Genomic DNA, 22,611 nt, shown 5'->3' with positions numbered 1-22,611 from the left:
CTTCTTCCCTGTACTCCAGCGGTCGAATGCCCTCTGACGTCATAAAGAATGATGCAGAGCACATATCCATGCACCAGCTGTGAGAACATTGTCTACTGTCAGAGCATAGGGGAGTATCGTCTGCCAGGGAAGCAGGTATCAGGCAAATAAAAATGCTTCTCTCAAGCCCAAGACAGAGCATTTAACCCTTGCAGTGTAGGGAGAGCCGTTTCAAGAATGTTTTTGGTTTCCCCAGATTTGGGAGGGGGAGGGGGGCGGAGGGAAATGTACATATATGCAATATCTTTACATTTCCCCATTTTAACCCCTTAAAAATACTGCAAGTAGAGAAAAATGATCTGCCAGAAATCTAGTGTTCTCATGACTTCCTGTTTGGGCTGGCAACACAGTCCCTTTCCTGTATTGAACACTCAGCCAATGTCAGAAGTATCCAAAAACTCAACAAAAAATGACTGCTACCACAAAAAATAGGATTTGATGTACAGCTTGCATATGGTTTGTGTATAGTCAGCCTAAGATGACATTTGTGCAAACATAAAGTTGCATTATCTTTGAGACATTGTTGGAGTTGCCTAGATACATTTTATCCCAGCCTGCTTGTTACACAATCTTTAGATCCGTGTAGCATCATACAGAAGTACGCATAGCGGTTCTGCCAGTATTTCACTTGGATATCCATGAGGAGCATGTCATTTTAATTGGTCTGTAAAACACACACAAAAATTAAAAGGAACACTTTGAAAACACATCAGCTCTCAATGGGGAAAAATATGCTGGATATCTATACGGATATGGACTGGGTAATGTGTTAGGAACATAAGGATGCCGTATCGTTTGATGGAAATGAAAATTACCAACCTACAGAGGACGGAATTCAAAGACACCCCGAAAATCATAGTAAAAAATGATAAAGCAGGCTAGTCCATTTGCTGAAATTTCACTGCAGCAACTCAAAATGGTACTCAGCCTGAGACGACCGGGACAGCGCTTCAAGCCATATAAGGTGGAACCGTTTCTGGATCTGGAGTATCAGTGTATGCTGTGATCTTGGAGCTGACTCTGATGGGTATGTGAGCAGAGTGTGACCCTTGTGCGAGCAGTATCATTCCATGTGTCCACATTGATGCTTGATGACCCCGCAGTACTAGACCAGACCTAGATGACCCCTTAATCGATACATCTTTTTTGTGCATTTAATATGCGCTTCTGGCAAGTGCATAGTTTTACTGGTTCTCGTCACTTGAAGTCACCAGCACGGAGCACAGAACACCTTATCATATGGACCTACGTTACATTTGATTGAATGAACTATCCACATCTGTCACCAAACGTTTTGCGTTTGTCATATTGAAGCGTCATTATAAGACCTAGCTATCGCTTCACAATATATGTTCCTCAGCAGCGCTCACTTTGTATTTATTATATTTATTACTATCATAGTGCAATTTATTATTTAGCGCTACATATTTTATACTACATACAGTAGCATTAATGCCTTCATCCTCCAGGAACTGCCTGCATACCCTCGTCACATGAGGCCGGGCAATGTCGTGCACCAGGATCCACAACACCAGCGTAGGATCTGACAATAGGTCCAAGGATTTCATCCCGATACCTAATGGAAGGCAGGGTGCCATTTTCTAGCCTGTAGAGGTCTGTGCATCCCTCCATGGATATGCCTCCCCAGATCATCACTGACCCACCACCAAAACGGTCATGCTGAATGATATTACAGGCAGCATAACGTTCTTCATGGCTTCTGCAGACCTTTTCATGTCTGTCACATGTGCTCAGGGTGAACCTGCTCTTATCTGTGAAAAGCACAGGGTGCCAATACCAATCGAGCTCTATGGTGCCGGGCAGTGAGCACAGGGCCCACTAGAGGACGTCGGGCCCTCAGGCCACCCTCATGAAGTCGGTTTTTGATTGTTTGGTCAGAGACATTCATACGAGTGGCCTGCTGGAGGTCATTTTGTAGGGCTTTGGCACATATTGATGTGCCATCCTGGAGAAGTTGGACTGCCTGTGCAACCTCTGTAGGTTCCAGCTACCAGTAGTAACACTGACCCTAGCCAAATGAAAACTAGTGAAAAACACTCAGAAAAGATGGAGTAGGGAAAAAATGTCAGTGGCCTCCACCTGTAAAACCATTCCTGTTTTAGGGGTTGTCTCATTGTTGCCCATCTAGTGCATCTGTTAATTTCATTAATACTAAAGCAGTTGAAACTGATCAACAACCCCCTCTGCTACTTACCTGACCAGATCAATATCCCAGGAGTTTAACTGATTTGACGCTATACTCTGATTAAAAAGTGTTCCTTTAATTTTTTTTGAGCAGTGTGTATAGATTATATATACACACTGTACATATTTATATTAATTACAGTAGGCTGGGGTGTCCTCTCTCGGTTCTTTTATACATAGTGCGTTTGGACTACCCCAGTGTGAGGATAATGAGGGAAATTGCATGGACGGATCCATGCAATTTGGAATAAGGAGAGTGCAGGAGGTTCCCAGGAAATCAATTTCTGGAGCTGCACCTTTGACAATAGGAACAGAGTTCCCAGCATCTGCCCTTGCAAGAATTTCACAAGCTTGGTGATGTCACAGGGAGCAATAAAAGCAATTTCTTGATATGGGAACATGTAAAAAGGAAAAATAAAAAAAGCTATGATATGCTGTAAAAGAAGAGAGGAAGGCTTGGGGGTAAAAGGTGGGTAATGCCTGGACATAGACTTTAAAGAACTACCAAGGAGTAAAAGAAAGTAAACCAGCTTAATCTTACATTAAAATCTTCACGGATTTCCAAAGGCTTCTTTTTTCTACTATCACACAGAAGGTCTGTGACCGTTTCATTATAGATTTCCATATATGACACACGTAGTAAGAATTCCCTGCTCGGTACCTAAAAGAGTAGATGCAAACAATAGCAATGCACAAAAGTTTTCCTTAGTATGTTCATATTACCAATAAAAAATTTGCATTCATCACAAATGGATGACATTCTATCCATTTGTAACTTCAGAATAAGCTAGCAGGAATATATAACAGTATATTACAGTCTAAAGGCCGGTTTATTGGGGAAGGGGGAGACAGAAGAGGAGGGGAATGGGTTAGACCTCCTAATACCGTGACCATTGTGATTGGCTTTCACAGTTGTCACATGATCGGGAGCCCATCCCATTGTCTCCCACTCATAACTAGAGACTCATACTACGAGTGCCCTCTCAGCACAGAAATCTCAGTAGCCATGGTCGCATTTGTGGCATGTAGGCGTTAAGGCCCACTCTCCTTTTTGCTGCACATATACATTATGCAGTCGGCAGGAGGTTAAAATATTAATCTAGGACAATAAAAGATAGATGCTAAAAGAGAGCAATATTAATCTCTCATTATGCTTGAATGAGTATTGGGGTTATAAAATATATTACATTATATACATAATTGGTAAGAGTGTGAGAAGTGGAATACGGGATGGATAGGCAAAAGCTTAAAAACAAGTTTGTCTGAAGATGAAATTGCATTTACAAATATTTTGCAACATACCTCTTTAATGATTCTAAAAACCTCCTTAACTGCTTGAGGTATAACTCCCAAACAATTAGGAGCCCCCATCATAGTGTATGTTTTCCCTGAAGATGTCTGCCCATAAGCAAATATCGTGCCTGTGATAGAAACAACATAGGTATACAGGACTTGAGTATTCACAAATCAAAATGTCAACGTTTGACTTATCTATAAAAGAAAATTACCATTGTATCCCTGTAAAGCTGAGCGGATAATTGGAACAGCTACTTCTTGATAAACTTGAGCTGTTGTTTCAAATGAACTAAAGACACGATCTACACACGGTAAAAAAAAAATGCTTACATATTCATATCTTTGCAAGGGAACATATTTATATTAACTACTTTAATAATTAATACTTTAACTATTCTGAAACTTCTCCCATATATGTAAAAAAAAAAAAAAAATCAATCAGCAATTCTTTGCTAGAGAATTACTTAGAAACCCCAAACATTCTAAGCAGAACTCTAGAGAATAAATTGGTGAGTATTGCAATTGACACACAGTAGTTTTTCAAACGCAATTTTTTTTTTTTTAAATTACAGTTTAATTCATTTTTTTCACAAACAGTACAATCAGCGTTAATTTTTATATAAAACTTCAATTTACTTTTAATCATATTCTTTTGTCTAAAATGCTATTTTAGTTTTAGTCGTATTTTAGTTGACAAAACTCTAAAGTAAAGTTTAGTCAGCTAAAATCTAATGGGTTTAGTTGATTTGTAATGCATTATTTAATAATTTCTCTAGAATTTCAAAACTCATATACTCCTGGAGTAAAAATCCAACAACATATTCATTTATTATTTGACGTCAAATTTCAATTTAGTTTTAGTCGTATTTTAGTTGACTAAAATGGTGTTAATTTACTCTATGAAAATATTTTTGTCAACAAAATTAACACTGAACATTAAATCCAATTATTTGGTAAAATATATAAGATGATGCTACACCGAGTAAATAAGATAGCAAACATGTCACACCCTTTAGAATTGCACATGCCCACAGAATAGTGACAAACTACAAACATTAAAATAACCATAGGCGTCGCTTTGAACGCCTTTACAGGTTACCACTTTAGATTAACACATGAGATCTGGTGTTAGAATTATTGCTCTCAATCTGCCATTCGCCGGGATACCTCACAAGTGTGGTGAGATAGCGGTTTACGTATGTGTTTGGGACAGACATGTGCGTTTGCTGGGGGGCGGGGTTGGTTTTGTTTTTACAATGTACCTTTACATTTTTTTCTATTACGTTTATTGCTCTTCACAAGGGATGAAACGAAGATCGGTTTCATCTGATGCTTTCTCAAGCCAATAATGGCTCGTCACGTCTGGTTTCTTACTTAGACCATAGAGATGCTTAGGGACTTTCCAGGTCCTTGAACATCTCTATGGTCAGCTAGAGGTTCCGGGTGGCGGGAGGGGGACCCCCTTCTGTTACCTGTAAAAGTGATCCAGTCTAGTATTGCTTTTACCAAAAAAGTCCATCACTGCCTGTAAACAAAGATACCGGAACGATGCCTAAAGCTGCAAACATCATCCCAGTATAACCACCCAAACCCACGCGGCATACCGGTACATCACGGGGGCTGAAATGGTTAAAGTGGTTCTAAAGGCATAAGGTTTTTTTTTTTTTTGCCTTAATGCATTCTATTCATTAAAGTAAAAAAAAAACCATTCTTAATGTACCTCCCTCCCAGTCCCCCTAAATACTTACCTGAGCCTGATCTTGATCCAGTGATGTGCACGAGAGCAGCGGCTCGGTCCCTCCTCATTGGCTCAGAGACAAGAGTAGAAGCCATTGGCTCCTGCTACGGGCAATCACAAACACCGAGTAGGAAGCGTGGGCAGGGCTATGCTAAGTGCTGTTAGTCAATGGACACACAGAGCAGGCTCAGTAGCGAGAATACACAAGTGCCCCCAGATGCAGGCGACTTGAAGAGGAGGATTGGGGCTGCTCCTCACAAAATCTCTGCACAGAGCAGGTAAGTATAACATGTTTGTTATTTAAAAATAACAGAAAAGACTTTAGAATAAGGTCAGCTATACTGATTGGACCATTTTTAATAGTCTATGTACCCTGAAAAAATAAATAAGTAAACAAACACGTGAGTCAGCTTAATTTGAGAACCCCTAACACAATTACATTATTGTCTCAACCCCTTGAAAGAGCATACATGACATTAAAATGAATCGGTTTATGATTAAGGATCTTAATCCAATCTTTCAAATAAGATGTATCATTACATTACATTACATTACATTGAGTTTATATAGCGCCAAAGGGTTTGCTCAGCGCTGTACAATAGAGGGGGGGACAATACATGAAACATTACAGCAGCTACGAACAGCACACGAGGGGTAAGAGGGCCCTACTCTTTCGAGCTTACAATCTGGGAGGGAGGGGGTAGTGGTACAGGAGGAAGTGGCTGTGGGGGATGGAGTGGTAGGAGGAATGAAGGAGAGCAGCAGTTAGGTGAGGGTGGGGTAGGCTTCCCTGAAGATGTGGGTTTTCAGGGAGCGCCTGAAGGTGAGGAGGGAAGGTGACAGTCTGATGGATTGGGGTAGTGAGTTCCAGAGGATGGGGGAGGACCTGGAGAAGTCTTGCAGACGTGCGTGTGAGGAGGAGACCAGGGAGCAAGATAGAAGGAGGTCCTATGAAGAGCGAAGGGTACGGGTAGGGTGGTACTTGGGAATCAGGTCGGTGAGGTAGTTAGGGGCAGTGTTGTGAATGGCTTTGTAGGTCAGAGTGAGTAGTTTGAATTTGATGCGTTGGGCGATAGGGAGCCAGTGGAGGGAGAGGCAGAGGGGGGTGGCAGAGGTGGAGCGGCTGGTGAGGTGGATGAGTCTGGCAGCTGAGTTCAGGATGGTCTGAAGCGGGGAGAGTTTGCACTGGGGTAGGCCGGTGAGGAGGGAGTTGCAGTAGTCAAGGCGTGAGATAATCAGGGAGTGCACAAGTAGTTTAGCGGTGTCTGGGGTAAGGAAGGTGCGTATTTTGGCGATATTGCGGAGGTGGAGCCTGCATGTGTTTGTCAGTGATTTGACATGAGGTTGGAAGGAGAGGTTAGAGTCCAGAATGACCCCAAGGACTTTGGCTTGCGGGGCGGGATTGATGGTGGTGATGTTAGTAGTGATGGATAGGATGGGGGGGGGGGCGCGGGCAGGAGGGAAGACGAGAAGCTCGGTTTTGGAGAGGTTGAGTTTGAGGAAATGGAGCGACATCCAGTCAGAGATGTCGTTTAGGAGGTGAGTGATGCGGGCGGAGAAAGTGGAGGTGAGGTGAGGGGTGGAGAGGTAAATTTGAGTGTCATCAGCATAGAGATGGTAGTTGAAGCCGTGGGAGTGTATGAGTTTGCCAAGGGAGGAGGTGTAGATGGAGAAGAGAAGGGGTCCAAGGACAGAGCCCTGGGGGACCCCAACAGAGAGGGGGAGGGAAGGGGAGGTGGCACCATTGTAGGAAACGCTGAAGGAGCGTCGGGATAGGTAAGAGGAGAACCAGGAGAGAGCGGTGTCTCTGACGCCAAGGGAGAATAGTTTATTAAGGAGGAGGGGGTGGTCAACTGTGTCGAAGGCCGCGGAGAGGTCCAGGAGGAGGAGGACAGAGTAGTCGCCTTTGGCTTTGGCGGTAAGTAGGTCGTTGGTGATTTTGAGGAGGGCGGTTTCGGTGGAGTGTAGGGGACGGAAGCCGGACTGTAGTGGATCAAGGAGGTTGTTGTCAGTTAGGTGGGCGCTTAGGCGGTTGTAGACTAAGCGCTCCAGGAGTTTGGAAGTGAGTGGCAGCAGGGAGATGGGTCTGAGGTTGTTTGGGTCAGAGGGGTCCAGGGAGGGCTTTTTGAGTATGGGGGTGATGTGCGCATGCTTTAGGGGGGAGGGGAATACGCCGGTAGAGAGGGAGAGATTGAAGATGTGGGTGAGGGAGCAGATGAGGGAAGAGGGGGGTGACTGGAGGAGTCGAGAGGGGATAGGGTCTAGGGGGCAGGTAGTGAGGCGGGCTTCAGAGAAGACCCTGGTGACTTCCTCAGTGGTAGCGGGGCTGAAGGAGTGCAGAGCTGGTGGGGTTACGGTAAGCGGGGTCTTGGGTGTGGAGGGGGGCAGTGCGGTTGCGAGGTCAGAGGAGGGAAGAGATGAGGGGGAGATAGGGGGGGGGAGGCTAGGTGGGGAGGTAGATTGCGAGTTGACTATGTCCTGACGGATAGCATCAATTTTATTGTGGAAATGAGTGGCAATCTCGTGGGCGGTGAGTGAGGTACTGAGTGGAGGAGGGGGGGGAGAGAGCAGGGAGTTGAAGGTGGAGAAGAGTCGGCGAGGGCAGGAGGAGAGGGTGTTAATCAGGTTTACGAAGTAAGCCTGCTTGGCGGCGTGGAGGGAGGAGGTGTAAGTGAGGAAGGCAGATTTGTAGAGGGAGTATGAACGGGGGGACCTGGTTTTGCGCCATAGTCTCTCCAGCGCACGACTGCGACATTTGAGGCATTTAGTGTGGTCGTTCTGCCATGGTTGGAGCGGTCTGGGTTTGATGTAGCGTGTGGTTAGGGGTGCCAGAGAGTCTAGGGTAGCTGATAGTGAGTCGTTGTACGTGTTAGTGGCTAGGTCAGGACAAGACAGTGGAAGGATTCTGTCGTGTAGGCGGTCGGCAGCTGAGTGGAGGGGGGCCGGGTTCAGGTTGCGAAGGTTGCGGCTGGTGATGGTTTGGCGCTCTGGGGGGGGGGGGGGGAGTTAGGGGAAGGGGAGATGGAGAACGTGAGGAGGTGGTGGTCGGAGAGAGGGAAGGGGGTGTTAGAGAACTGGTTGAGGGTACAGAGGTGGGAGAAGACGAGGTCCAGGGTGTTCCCAATGATGTGGGTGGAGGATTGAGTGTGCTGTGTGAGCGCGAAGGAGGAGGTTAGGTGGAGGAATTGGGAAGTAGCCGGGCTGTTGTCATTGATGGGGATATTGAAGTCCCCGAGGATGATGGTTGGTAGCTCAGAGGAGAGGAAGAAGGGAAGCCAGGCAGCGAAGTCATCCAGGAAGCGGGGTATGGATCCGGGAGGCCTGTAGATCACTGCGATCCTTAGGGGGGTGGGTGAGAAGAGCCGGATGCAGTGAGCCTCGAAGGAGGAGAAAGTTAGGGAGGGAGGATTAGGGAGGACCTGGAAGGTGCTCAGCGGTGATAGGAGCAGGCCGACCCCACCACCTTTGTGACCGCTCAGTCTTGGTGAATGGGACCAGACGAGACCTCCATAGGAGAGTGCCGCAGGGGAGGTGGAGTCAGTGGCCTGTACCCAGGTTTCGGTGATGGCTAGGAGGTTAAGGGAGCGGGAGATAAAGAGGTCATGGATGGCAGTAAGTTTGTTGCAGACCGAGCGGGCGTTCAGGAGTGCAACCGAGAGAGGGGGGATGGATGCGGGGAGAAGGGGCACAGATATGAGGTTGAGGGGGTTACGGCAGCTGGCGGGAGCAGGGGGGTCCCTAGAGGAGGGGTGAGGTGGCGAGGGGCCAGGGTTCGGGGAGATGTCCCCAGCAGATAGGAGAAGGAGAAGGGTGAGGAAGGTGGCATGGGAATGGGAAGTGTAGGAGCGTGTGGGTCTGATAGTGGTGGCACGTGGGTCGACGGGGGAGTGGAGTAGCAGGAGGAGGTGGTGAGTGCCGTAGTGGGGAGAGGGGAGTAGTGAAGGGGCAATGTAGAGCTGTTTTGGGGGGGTAGGCGGGTAGAGGGAGGCGATTTTTGGGATGGTGGAGAGGAAAATGAGGAGGAGGAGTGCAGGAGGCATGTTGGGGTGGGTGCGGTGACAGTTGGGTCAGGGGAGGTGAAGGGATACAGGTCAGGGCAAGGTGTGTGGGGAATCTGTGTTACCATGGGAGAGTCATTTGAGTCCTTCTGTAGGGGTAGAGTGAGGGTGGAGGGCGGCAGCTGGTTGGCAGCAGTCTGTGGGTGCAGTAAGCTGGCGACCATGGGTGCTGTGGCATGTCTTCAGTGGGTACGGTGGTTCGGCTAGTGGAGGGGTCGTAGGGTGCGATGGCTGGGGGTGATGGTAGGCACGGCGACTGGTGATGCTGGCGGCTCGGTGACTGGGGTTGTTGAGGCCAGGCGTCGGGTGCTGAGGGCTCGGCGTCGTGAGGCGCTGAAGGTGTTGAAGGATCGTCATCAGAGTCGAGCGGGGCGTTGCGGTAGCGATCGTCGGCCCTGCGTGGTTTGTGCTCAACCGTGATCTGTTGCGGCCGGTAGGAGAGACCGCAGCTTCAAGGGTCGTGGTGGGCCATTAGTCGCCGGGGCGTCGCCAGAGGGAATAGCGTGCCGGAAATCAGGGTGCTGGGAGAGCGTTCCCTGGTGTGGTGGCTGGCTGGTAATCCCAGGTGGGGTGGTGGGCAGGGGATCCCCGGTGGGATGGTGGCCGTGCTATCCCTGGTGGGGTAGTAGCGATCCCTGGAGGGATAGTGGCTTAGGGTCCCTGGTGGTTTGGGGTTTCAGGTGGATGGTGGGATCCCTGAGTGAGTGAGTCCCTGGAGGCTGGCGGTGTGATGGTGGTTGGGCTCCCTGGTGGGTAGTGGGCGCCCCTGGTGAAGTACCTGGTGTCCTGGAGCGTCGGTGGATCCCTCCTGGGTTAGCAGGACCGTTGGTGGTGGTGGTAGCTTCCCGGAGCAGCGGAGGCGTCCCGCCGCGGCCGCAATTCCCGCCGCGATTCCAGCCACGGCTGGCAGGAAACACCGCGGCTTCGGGTGCCGCGGTAGGCCTCAGGCTGCTGCGAACCGCCGGAGCTCCGCTGGAGGGACGGAGTGACTGTGGGTGTTGGTGGGGACCTCGGCAGCAGACACAGGGGCCCGGATGGGCCCTGATGGCAGCGGTAGGGGCGCAGGGGTGATCCCCTGATCGGCGGGGACCGAGGAGCGGAGTGGCAGTAGTCCGGGCTGATGTCCGGCGATCCTGGTCGGCCGCGCCAGAAATCGAGGCCGCGGCTTCAGGTGCCGGGTAGGCCGCAAGTCCCGGAGCTCCGGGAGAAAGGTCCAGTGGCCTTCCCTGGCTGGCGAACAGGGACCGGAGGGTCGTGGGGCCCCCGTCAGGGTCCGCTGCCGCCCAGATGGCAGCGGATTGGGGCCGGGGGAGCAGGAGCTCGCCGAGACACGTCCGTCTCGCCGGACGTCGCCGGACTAATGTATCTTTAGTTTATAAAAAAAGCAATATTATAAAATAATCATAAAAGTATGTATTTCCAATGTATCAAAATAGCCAATGCCAAATGATGGCAATCTGCCATGGCAAACTGCTACAAACCTATTTTGTGACCAAGGGAGTACAAATGGTCAATGAGTACACGCATCACCTCTTGAAAAATATAGAAAACATCTATATGTGGTACATGGAGGCAAAAGTGGTATAAAACTGCCTAGATTCTGGAACTGTATCAAAGGTAAACAAATGCATATTCAGTCGACCTGATCACCTGACACCCAAGCTACATCTAGTAGGTTAGGAAAAACATTGTATCAAACAAGTAAAAAACACTTCAAAAACTTACCAAAATGAAAAGATCTTGTGCCATCAGTCTGAGATATAGTAGAGTTTTCAGCTTTCCAAAACAAGTTCACTTGATCCCCCTGTTCTCTAGAATATAGAAGGAAATACTTTAGAACATCTGTTTGTCTGAAAAACACTGTACATACCATGTTCTTCATTGTTAGTCTATTTTATTATGCATATCTTTGGTGTTACAAAGTTTCTTATGGAAACAAAAATGGTTTTTGACATTACTGGAACATAGCCAGGGTATACTTCTAAAATCACAAATAAAATTATGGTATAGGCCCCTAAAAGACTCAATTTGTCAATTCAGTGAAAAGTGGCACTCCAACTCACCCTCACAGCTCTCTCTCACACCATTTTTCCATTGGAGCTGGGAGTGAAAGCCATTAAGAGCTGCTTATTAGAGCTTACACAGGGTTGCTGAAGTTCTACTTTGGTATGTGTTCGAGCCTGTGGATTGGCTGCTTACCCATACTGTATCTGGAAACACCAGGCACTTCATGAGGCTTCCAGCACAGCAGCATGGGAGTGCTGTAAAAGGTAAGAATAAATGGGCTGGTCTGAGATGGTCTCTTTCGCTTCGGCAAGATTAGTCTCACTCTTGGGAGCTCCTCTTCGGCTCCTAATCCTTTGCGCTTTTCTGTTTTTCTCTAGTCGTGCCTTCTCCTGTGTTCATAGTTCTCTCTTGATATTTCTTCTGTTTTGCCCTCTTCACTTCATTGTTCCCCCCCCTCCCTTTTTTTTCCTCTCTTTCATCTCTTCCCTACTGCTCTCTCCTTTTTTTTCCCTATTCTTAACCGATCATGCCTCTTAAGTCTTCTTCCACGCAGGCGGGTGGGCAGGATGTTACCCGTCCGGTATCCATCAACGTTAAGGGACTGAACACGAGAAGCATTCAATGGGGCTCTATAATTTACGCCACCTAAAAGCGCATATTTGTTTTCTTCAGGAAACACTTTCATGCAGATAAAATACCCAAGCTGGGTGATCGCCTCTTTCCGACTATTTATCACGGGTGCTCTCCGGACTCTAAGACTAAGGGCGTGAGTATATTGTTCAATAGGAGTGTTCTGTGGCACTTTGGCGACCGGTGATGTGATGCAGAGGGGCGAGATTTATTTGTGAAGGGTCTGCTTGGTAACCAGATGTTCACTTTCATGAATGTATATCTTCAAAAATCGCACCAGATCACTTTTCTTGAGCAGACTCTCTCAAAATTGGAAGACTTTGCTGAAGACACTCTTGGTGGGAGATTTCAATTTCTCTATAGAACCGCTAATCGACGCTTCGCATGCGGCATCGCATTTGTCATACTCAGCCTTGAAAAGTTTGAAGAAATCCCTTCACGCGTTTCATTTGGTAGATGTTTGGAGGGTGCTGCATCCAACCCATCGGGATTATACCTTTTATTACCATTTGCATGATTCCTATTCAAGAATAGATCTTATATTGTTCCCTCAATCTTTTTTGTCTAAGGTCAGTGCTACTTCCATTGGCTCAATTACTTTTTCAGATCATGCCCCGGTTTGGGTGGACACTGACCTGTTATCCTCTGCTCCTAAGACGTGGCAGTGGAAACTGAATGACTATCTTACAGTCACCAGAGGTGGTGGAGGATCTCTTGCTTGCGCGCATTTATCCCGGAGCTCGTGCCGCATGCATTTTTGCTTGCAGCCAACTGATGTATTGCTAATTTTGTCTGGGCTCAGAAATCTCCCAGGTTGTCTTGGAGATTGCTCAGGCTTCCAAAGTTGCAGGGGGGCATGGCTCTTCCCGATGTGGCAATATATCACAGTGCTCTGAAGCAGTGGGTATGGTTGGCGATTATGCATTAAAGGTCACGGGAGGGGGGGCGATTATGCATTAAAGGCCACGGGAGGGGGGGGGGCGATTATGCATTAAAGGCCACGGGAGGGGGCGCGATTATGCATTAAAGGTCGAGGGGGGGGGCGATTATGCATTAAAGGTCACAGGAGGGGGGGGCGATTATGCATTAAAGGCCACGGGAAGGGGGGGCCGCTTATGCATTAAAGGTCACGGGAACGGGGGGGCGTGCTTATGCATTAAAGGCCACGGGAACAGGGGGGCGCGCTTATGCATTAAAGGCCACGGGAACGGGGGGGGCGCGCTTATGCTTTTAAGGCCACGGGAACGGGGGGGGCTTATGCTTTTAAGGCCACGGGAACGGGGGGGGCTTATGCTTTTAAGGCCACGGGAACGGGGGGGCGCTTATGCTTTTAAGGCCACGGGAACGGGGGGGCGCTTATGCTTTTAAGGCCACGGGAACGGGGGGGCGCTTATGCTTTTAAGGCCACGGGAACGGGGGGGCGCTTATGCTTTTAAGGCCACGGGAACGGGGGGGCGCTTATGCTTTTAAGGCCACGGGAACGGGGGGGCGCTTATGCTTTTAAGGCCACGGGAACGGGGGGGCGCTTATGCTTTTAAGGCCACGGGAGCGGGGGCGCTTATGCATTAAAGGCCACGGGAGCGGGGGCGCTTATGCATTAAAGGCCACGGGAGCGGGGGCGCTTATGCATTAAAGGCCACGGGAGCGGGGGCGCTTATGCATTAAAGGCCACGGGAGCGGGGGCGCTTATGCATTAAAGGCCACGGGAGCGGGGGCGCTTATGCATTAAAGGCCACGGGAGCGGGGGCGCTTATGCATTAAAGGCCACGGGAGCGGGGGCGCTTATGCATTAAAGGCCACGGGAGCGGGGGCGCTTATGCATTAAAGGCCACGGGAGCGGGGGCGCTTATGCATTAAAGGCCACGGGAGCGCTCATGCATTAAAGGCCACGGGAGCGGGAGCGCTCATGCATTAAAGGCCACGGGAGCGGGGGCGCTCATGCATTAAAGGCCACGGGAGCGGGAGCGCTCATGCATTAAAGGCCACGGGAGGGGGAGCGCTCATGCATTAAAGGCCACGGGAGCGCTCATGCATTAAAGGCCACGGGAGCGCTCATGCATTAAAGGCCACGGGAGCGCTCATGCATTAAAGGCCACGGGAGCGCTCATGCATTAAAGGCCACGGGAGCGCTCATGCATTAAAAACCACGGGAGCGCTCATGCATTAAAGGCCACGGGAGCGGGGGGGCGCGCTTATGCATTAAAGGCCACGGGAACGGGGGGGCGCGCTTATGCTTTTAAGGCCACGGGAACGGGGGGGCGCGCTTATGCTTTTAAGGCCACGGGAACGGGGGGGCGCTTATGCTTTTAAGGCCACGGGAACGGGGGGGGCGCTTATGCTTTTAAGGCCACGGGAACGGGGGGGCGCTTATGCTTTTAAGGCCACGGGAACGGGGGGGAGCTTATGCTTTTAAGGCCACGGGAACGGGGGGCGCTTATGCTTTTAAGGCCACGGGAACGGGGGGGCGCTTATGCTTTTAAGGCCACGGGAACGGGGGGGCGCTTATGCTTTTAAGGCCACGGGAACGGGGGGGCACTTATGCTTTTAAGGCCACGGGAGCGGGGGCGCTTATGCATTAAAGGCCACGGGAGCGGGGGCGCTTATGCATTAAAGGCCACGGGAGCGGGGGCGCTTATGCATTAAAGGCCACGGGAGCGGGGGCGCTTATGCATTAAAGGCCACGGGAGCGGGGGCGCTTATGCATTAAAGGCCACGGGAGCGGGGGCGCTTATGCATTAAAGGCCACGGGAGCGGGGGCGCTTATGCATTAAAGGCCACGGGAGCGGGGGCGCTTATGCATTAAAGGCCACGGGAGCGCTCATGCAATAAAGGCCACGGGAGCGGGAGCGCTCATGCATTAAAGGCCACGGGAGCGGGAGCGCTCATGCATTAAAGGCCACGGGAGCGGGGGCGCTCATGCATTAAAGGCCACGGGAGCGCTCATGCATTAAAGGCCACGGGAGCGCTCATGCATTAAAGGCCACGGGAGGGGGAGCGCTCATGCATTAAAGGCCACGGGAGGGGGAGCGCTCATGCATTAAAGGCCACGGGAGGGGGAGCGCTCATGCATTAAAGGCCACGGGAGGGGGAGCGCTCATGCATTAAAGGCCACGGGAGCGCTCATGCATTAAAGGCCACGGGAGCGCTCATGCATTAAAGGCCACGGGAGCGCTCATGCATTAAAGGCCACGGGAGCGCTCATGCATTAAAGGCCACGGGAGCGGGGGCGCTCATGCATTAAAGGCCACGGGAGCGCTCATGCATTAAAGGCCACGGGAGCGGGGGCGCTCATGCATTAAAGGCCACGGGAGCGGGGGCGCTCATGCATTAAAGGCCACGGGAGCGGGGGCGCTCATGCATTAAAGGCCACGGGAGCGGGGGCGCTTATGCATTAAAGGCCACGGGAGCGGGGGCGCTTATGCATTAAAGGCCACGGGAGCGGGGGCGCTTATGCATTAAAGGCCACGGGAGCGGGGGCGCTTATGCATTAAAGGCCACGGGAGCGGGGGCGCTTATGCATTAAAGGCCACGGGAGCGGGGGCGCTTATGCATTAAAGGCCACGGGAGCGGGGGCGCTTATGCATTAAAGGCCACGGGAGCGGGGGCGCTTATGCATTAAAGGCCACGGGAGCGGGGGCGCTCATGCATTAAAGGCCACGGGAGCGGGAGCGCTCATGCATTAAAGGCCACGGGAGCGGGAGCGCTCATGCATTAAAGGCCACGGGAGGGGGAGCGCTCATGCATTAAAGGCCACGGGAGCGCTCATGCATTAAAGGCCACGGGAGCGCTCATGCATTAAAGGCCACGGGAGCGCTCATGCATTAAAGGCCACGGGAGCGCTCATGCATTAAAGGCCACGGGAGCGCTCATGCATTAAAGGCCACGGGAGCGCTCATGCATTAAAGGCCACGGGAGCGGGGGCGCTTATGCATTAAAGGCCACGGGAGCGGGGGCGCTTATGCATTAAAGGCCACGGGAGCGGGGGCGCTTATGCATTAAAGGCCACGGGAGCGGGGGCGCTTATGCATTAAAGGCCACGGGAGCGCTTATGCATTAAAGGCCACGGGAGCGCTTATGCATTAAAGGCCACGGGAGCGCTTATGCATTAAAGGCCACGGGAGCGCTTATGCATTAAAGGCCACGGGAGCGCTTATGCATTAAAGGCCACGGGAGCGCTTATGCATTAAAGGCCACGGGAGCGCTTATGCATTAAAGGCCACGGGAGGTGATACACAGAATAAACAATTCCTCCTACATAAATTGTATCAGCGGTCTGTCCTGTAAATCCATTAAAAGTGCAGATTTTTCAGAAGATCTCTCCGGGCTGAAAAGCAGGGGGCAGGGAGCTGAAACAGTAAGGAGAGCTCTGAGACCTGATTGAGAGAAGAGACACCCCCCTCCACAAAGCTCACAAGAAGAGAGAAAGAGCTGGAGCCATCAACCTGCTGGAGATCCTGCCTCCCTCGCCCTCCAAACATATACCCAAGTCCTCTCACGCCCCAGTTGTACCCCCATCTGCAGCAGCGCTGCTCTCACTTCCTGGATTCACATGATACACTGACAGCAACAGGACCCAGACTCCTGCTGATGTCTGTCAAATCCTGTGAGGAGAGAGCACATTGCCCGGCTCGGGTGTACACATACCCTGGCACGGGAGACCGCCTGCATGGATACTCCCTCAGCACAAGGCACAGAAGAGGAAGGAGTGGAAAATGCTGGCAGGGGACCAAAAAAGAAGAGGTTTGGAACCGCTCTGTGAATTGTTACATGGAGCAGATAAGTATAACATGTTACTTTAACAATTTCACTTTAATCCTGATGAATGATGTGTACCAGACAGAGCCCTTCACTTCTCATACACAAGACTTATTAAAGTGGTTGTAGAGGCTCAAGTTTTTTTTACCTTCAAGCTTTCTATGCAGGAAGGTAAAAAGCTATTAGAAGCAGCAGCCCCACTTTTAATACTTACATGAACCCCTCTTGATCGAGCTATGTGCACGAGAGCACCGGCTCCCCCAGGTCTCTCCCTTTTCATTGGCTCCCGCTACGGTCAATCACAGTCAGCGAGCCAATGAGAGAGCAAGGCTGAGCCACGTTCTGTATGTAAATGGTCACACAGAGCAGTGGATCAGAGGCTCCCATAGCAAGCTGCTTGCTGGGGGGGGGGGGGGGGCACACATCAGGAGCGCTGGCAGAGGATCCAAGAAGAGGAGGATTGGGGCTGCTCTGTGCAAAACCATTGCATAGAGCAAGTATCACGTTTGTCATTTTTAAATCTGCCTTTAACCACTTGTCCTCCAGAGGATTTACCCCCCTCCTGAACTGGCCATTTTTCGCGATATGGCGCTGCGTTACTTTAACTGACAATTGCACGGTCATGCAACGCTGTACATAAATTAAATTTATTTCCTTTCTTTCCCCCCACAAATAGCGCTTTCTTTCAGTGGTATTTGATCACCTCTGCAGTTTTTATTTTTTGTGCTATAAACAAAAAAAAAAAAACCCTGGAAATTTTTGCTATAAAACATATCCCCAAAATATGTCATCATCAATTTAGGCCAAAATGTATTCTGCTACGTCTTTGCTAAAAAAAAATAAAAATCTCAATACGTGTAAATTAATTGGTTTACAGGAAAGTTATAGCGTCTACAAATGGCGGTATAGATACTAGAATTTTTTCTTGTTAATACTAGTAATGGCAGCGATCAGCGACTTATAGCAGGACTGCAGGGGGACATTCTGACACTGGGTGGGAACTGCCCCCGACACCCCCAGTAACCAGTGCTAATAAAAAGCCCGACACTTTACTAATGACACTAGACAGGAAGGGGTTAACATCTGGGGCGATCAAAGGGTGTGTGCTGTTTTACTATTTTTTCTGTATGTGCTTTACAATGTAAGCATGCTGCTTTGTATTGCTCTGCTATGCAGAGAAATACAAAGCAGCATGCTGGTGCTGACAGGGGAGAGATCTGTATTGTTTACATACAGATCTCTCCAGTCAGTGTTCCTCGGCGATCGCCTGGTGCCGTTGGGGAATCTCCGGCTAGGACTTGGTGATCGGTAGCTGTAGCCGCCACTGGCGGCGCTGGTAAGGTGGCGCTCACACCCCCTACTTGAAAATACAAAATCATGTATATATACGCGATTTAGCGGATACCTGCCACCCTGTAGCAGTAGTTCTGCTATAGGGCGGTCGGGAAGTGGTTAATGTCAAGAGGCCACATATAAGCGGCTTTCCGATCATGTGACCGCTGTAACAGCCAATTACGGTGATCACGACTGAAATACCTGCCTTCGGTGTCTAGAATGGCTTAAAGGGCCAGGAGGCACCGGCAGGAAAGAGTTAATATCATTTTAATATTGATAAAACCGGATAAAGCCCCAGTCACCTCTCAAACACAAGACTTTAGTTAATCCTGATGAAGCATTTGTCAGTAATAAAAGACTTGTATATGAGAAGTGAAGAGCTCTATCCTGTACGCAGCATTTGTCCGAGAAGTGAAGAGCTCTATCCTGTACGCAGCATTTGTCAGAGAAGTGAAGAGCTCTATTCTGTACGCAGCATTTGTCAGAGAAGTGAAGAGCTCTATCCTGTACGCAGCATGTCAGTAATAAAAGACTTGTATATGAGAAGTGAAGAGCTCTATCCTGTACGCAGCATTTGTCAGTAATAAAAGACTTGCATAGGAGAAGTGAAGAGCTCTATCCTGTACGCAGCATTTGTCAGAGAAGAGCTCTATCCTGTACGCAGCATTTGTCAGAGAAGAGCTCTATCCTGTACGCAGCATTTGTCAGAGAAGAGCTCTATCCTGTACGCAGCATTTGTCAGAGAAGTGAAGAGCTCTATCCTGTACGCAGCATTTGTCAGAGAAGTGAAGAGCTGTATCCTGTACGCATTTGTCAGTAATAAAAGACTTGTATATGAGAAGTGAAGAGCTCTATCCTGTACGCAGCATTTGTCAGAGAAGTGAAGAGCTCTATCCTGTACGCAGCATGTCAGAGAAGAGCTCTATCCTGTATGCAGCATTTGTCAGAGAAGAGCTCTATCCTGTACGCAGCATTTGTCAGAGAAGTGAAGAGCTCTATCCTGTACGCAGCATTTGTCAATAATAAAAGACTTGTATATGAGAAGTGAAGAGCTCTATCCTATACGCAGCATTTGTCAGAGAAGTGAAGAGCTCTATCCTGTACGCAGTATTTGTCAGAGAAGTGAAGAGCTCTATCCTGTACGCAGCATTTGTCAGAGAAGTGAAGAGCTCTATCCTGTACGCAGCATTTGTCAGAGAAGTGAAGAGCTCTATCCTATACGCAGCATTTGTCAGAGAAGCAAAGAGCTCTATCCTGTACGCAGTATTTGTCAGTAATAAAAGACGCATATGAGAAGTGAAGAGCTCTATCCTGTCCTGTACACAGCATTTGTCAGAGAAGTGAAGAGCTCTATCCTGTACACAGCATTTGTCAGAGAAGCGAAGAGCTCTATCCTGTACACAGCATTTGTCAGAGAAGCGAAGAGCTCTATCCTGTCCTGTACACAGCATTTGTCAGAGAAGTGAAGAGCTCTATCCTGTACGCAGCATTTGTCAATAATAAAAGACTTGTATATGAGAAGTGAAGAGCTCTATCCTGTACACAGCATTTGTCAGAGAAGCGAAGAGCTCTATCCTGTACACAGCATTTGTCAGAGAAGCGAAGAGCTCTATCCTGTCCTGTACACAGCATTTGTCAGAGAAGTGAAGAGCTCTATCCTGTACGCAGCATTTGTCAGAGAAGTGAAGAGCTCTATCCTATACGCAGCATTTGTCAGAGAAGTGAAGAGCTCTATCCTATACGCAGCATTTGTCAGAGAAGTGAAGAGCTCTATCCTATACGCAGCATTTGTCAGAGAAGTGAAGAGCTCTATCCTGTACGCAGTATTTGTCAGTAATAAAAGACGCATATGAGAAGGGAAGAGCTCTATCCTGTCCTGTACACAGCATTTGTCAGAGAAGTGAAGAGCTCTATCCTGTACACAGCATTTGTCAGAGAAGTGAAGAGCTCTATCCTGTCCTGTACACAGCATTTGTCAGAGAAGTGAAGAGCTCTATCCTGTACGCAGCATTTGTCAGAGAAGTGAAGAGCTCTATCCTGTACGCAGCATTTGTCAGAGAAGTGAAGAGCTCTATCCTGTACGCAGCATGTCAGAGAAGAGCTCTATCCTGTACGCAGCATTTGTCAGAGAAGTGAAGAGCTCTATCCTGTACGCAGCATTTGTCAGAGAAGTGAAGAGCTCTATCCTGTACGCAGCATTTGTCAGAGAAGTGAAGAGCTCTATCCTGTACGCAGCATTTGTCAGAGAAGTGAAGAGCTCTATCCTGTACGCAGCATTTGTCAGAGAAGTGAAGAGCTCTATCCTGTACGCAGCATTTGTCAGAGAAGTGAAGAGCTCTATCCTGTACACAGCATTTGTCAGAGAAGTGAAGAGCTCTATCCTGTACACAGCATTTGTCAGAGAAGTGAAGAGCTCTATCCTGTACGCAGTATTTGTCAGTAATAAAAGACGCATATGAGAAGTGAAGAGCTCTATCCTGTCCTGTACACAGCATTTGTCAGAGAAGTGAAGAGCTCTATCCTGTACGCAGCATTTGTCAGAGAAGTGAAGAGCTCTATCCTGTACGCAGCATTTGTCAGAGAAGTGAAGAGCTCTATCCTGTACACAGCATTTGTCAGAGAAGTGAAGAGCTCTATCCTGTACACAGCATTTGTCAGAGAAGTGAAGAGCTCTATCCTGTACGCAGCATGTCAGAGAAGTGAAGAGCTCTATCCTGTACACAGCATTTGTCAGAGAAGTGAAGAGCTCTATCCTGTCCTGTACACAGCATTTGTCAGAGAAGCGAAGAGCTCTATCCTGTCCTGTACACAGCATTTGTCAGAGAAGTGAAGAGCTCTATCCTGTCCTGTACACAGCATTTGTCAGTCTTCTAGTTGAGCTTTAATAGCAACAAGCAGACCTGAGCAGTGAGGTGCCTTTCAGTCACTCACTGTGAAAACAGCACGGCCGGCTTCTAATATTGTACAGCCATTACCTCTGTATAATGGGGCGAACCCTCACACACACTTTCACCGCATGCTCCTCGGCCGCCATCCCCGTCCCTTCTTCTCCCTTCTTCTCCTCAATGTCAGCTGCTAGCGGCTGCCAAATGACTCAATTTGAATTTCCCTCGTCCTGGTGTCTGACTGGTCCCTTTTCGTGTGACGCCAGCGCGCTCTCCGTGCCCGTCGGAAGAAACCATCTGCCCACTAAAGAAAGGCGTCCATGTCGGGGAACTCGAGGAGCTAAAGTGACCGCTAGATAGTCTCTTGCTGACAAAAATATCGAATATTTAGATATCTAAAAGCAACGGGTCGTTTCTTTCGGTTTTTGTTTTACAAAGCGAGACAAAGTATTGAGTTTGCTTTATGTTTTAAAAATGGTATCTCCTGGTTTGGAATGTAAGGAACTCTGCGAGAGGCAAAAGGGTGTGAGCGCTGATCGTGTGTTATATGTCTGCCGTAGCTGCAGCGACACCTGTCGTATTGTAGAGTGAAGTGCAAGAGGTTTTTTTAGTTCGCTAAGATGTCCATTCGTGGACTCTTCTTGATGGAGGAAAACATGTTCTTTATAGTGTATCTAAAACAAATAATAAAAAGTGTAAAATATTGCAGCTTACAAGTGCCTAGATGTGATATCTGCATTTGTTTTTTTTTCTTTTCTTCACCTTGTGATGGGGTTGCCACCTCATCTCTTTAAAACTGAACACATATTATTATTATACAGGATTTATATAGCGCCAACAGTTTGCTCAGCGCTTTACAATATAAAGGGAGACAATACAGAAGCAATACAGTTCAATACAAGAGGGTCAGGAGGGCCCTGCTCCTTGGAGTTTACAAGCTAGTAGGGAGGGGCTAGTGGTACAAAAGGTGGACTGGTAGGAGGAATAGAAGATTCCATTATTAGCTGAGGGCAGGATAGGCTTCCCTGCAGAGATAGGTTTTTAGAGTTCACCTAAAAGTGAGCAGAGTAGGAGACAGTCTTATAAATTGGGGTAGAGAGTTCCAGAGGATGGGGGAAGCTCTGGAGAAGTCCTGGAGATGAGCATGGGAGGAGACAAGGGAGCTAGAGAGGAGGAGGTCGTGCAAGGAGTGGAGAGGACAGTTTGGGTGATATTTGGAGACAAGATTGGTGATGTAATTTCGGGCAGAGTTATAAATGGCTTTATATGTTATTGTTAATGTTTTGAATCTTATTCGTTGGGCAATGGGAAGCCAGTGGAGGGATTGGCAGAGAGGGGTGGCAGATACAGAACGGTTAGTAAGGTGGATGATTCTGGCAGCAGCATTTATGATAGACTGAAGAGGGGATAGCCTGTGATGAGGTAGGCCAATGAGGAGGGAGTTACAGTAGTCAAGGCAAGAGATAACAAGGGAGTGAATAAGTTGCTTAGTAGTTTCCGAAGTTAAGAACAGCCGTATCTTCTAGATGTTGCGGAAGTGAAGTCTACACGATTTGGAGTGAAGAGGAGGAGGCAGTGTTATAGGTAAAGCTGAAGGAGCGCTGCAATAGGTAGGAGGAGAACCAGGAGAGAGCAGAGTCTCGCAGGCCAAGAGAGTGAAGTT

At 48.9% G+C, this 22,611-nt stretch overlaps 1 protein-coding gene across 1 annotated transcript in view; it reads right to left on the bottom strand.

The window, feature by feature from the left end:
- Positions 1-21,138, bottom strand: part of CENPE (centromere protein E) — a 155,892-nt gene extending 134,754 nt beyond the window's left edge. Inside the window, exons 1-5 of the mRNA XM_089680529.1 lie at positions 21,039-21,138; positions 11,062-11,147; positions 3,753-3,842; positions 3,547-3,665; positions 2,786-2,905 (exon numbers count right to left, since the gene is read on the bottom strand). Of these exons, the coding sequence (XP_089536655.1) occupies positions 2,786-2,905; positions 3,547-3,665; positions 3,753-3,842; positions 11,062-11,147; positions 21,039-21,097 (474 nt within the window). The 5' untranslated portion in view covers positions 21,098-21,138. The remainder of the gene's footprint in view (positions 1-2,785; positions 2,906-3,546; positions 3,666-3,752; positions 3,843-11,061; positions 11,148-21,038) is intronic.
- Between the last annotated feature and the right edge of the window lie 1,473 nt (positions 21,139-22,611).

Source organism: Staurois parvus, unplaced genomic scaffold (genome assembly GCF_062004578.1).
Source record: "Staurois parvus isolate SC_StPar_1 unplaced genomic scaffold, SC_StPar_1.0 ptg000244l, whole genome shotgun sequence".
Classification (NCBI taxonomy): domain Eukaryota; kingdom Metazoa; phylum Chordata; class Amphibia; order Anura; family Ranidae; genus Staurois; species Staurois parvus.
Note: the sequence above shows the minus strand (reverse complement) of the source record. Positions and strands in the feature narration are given on the sequence as shown.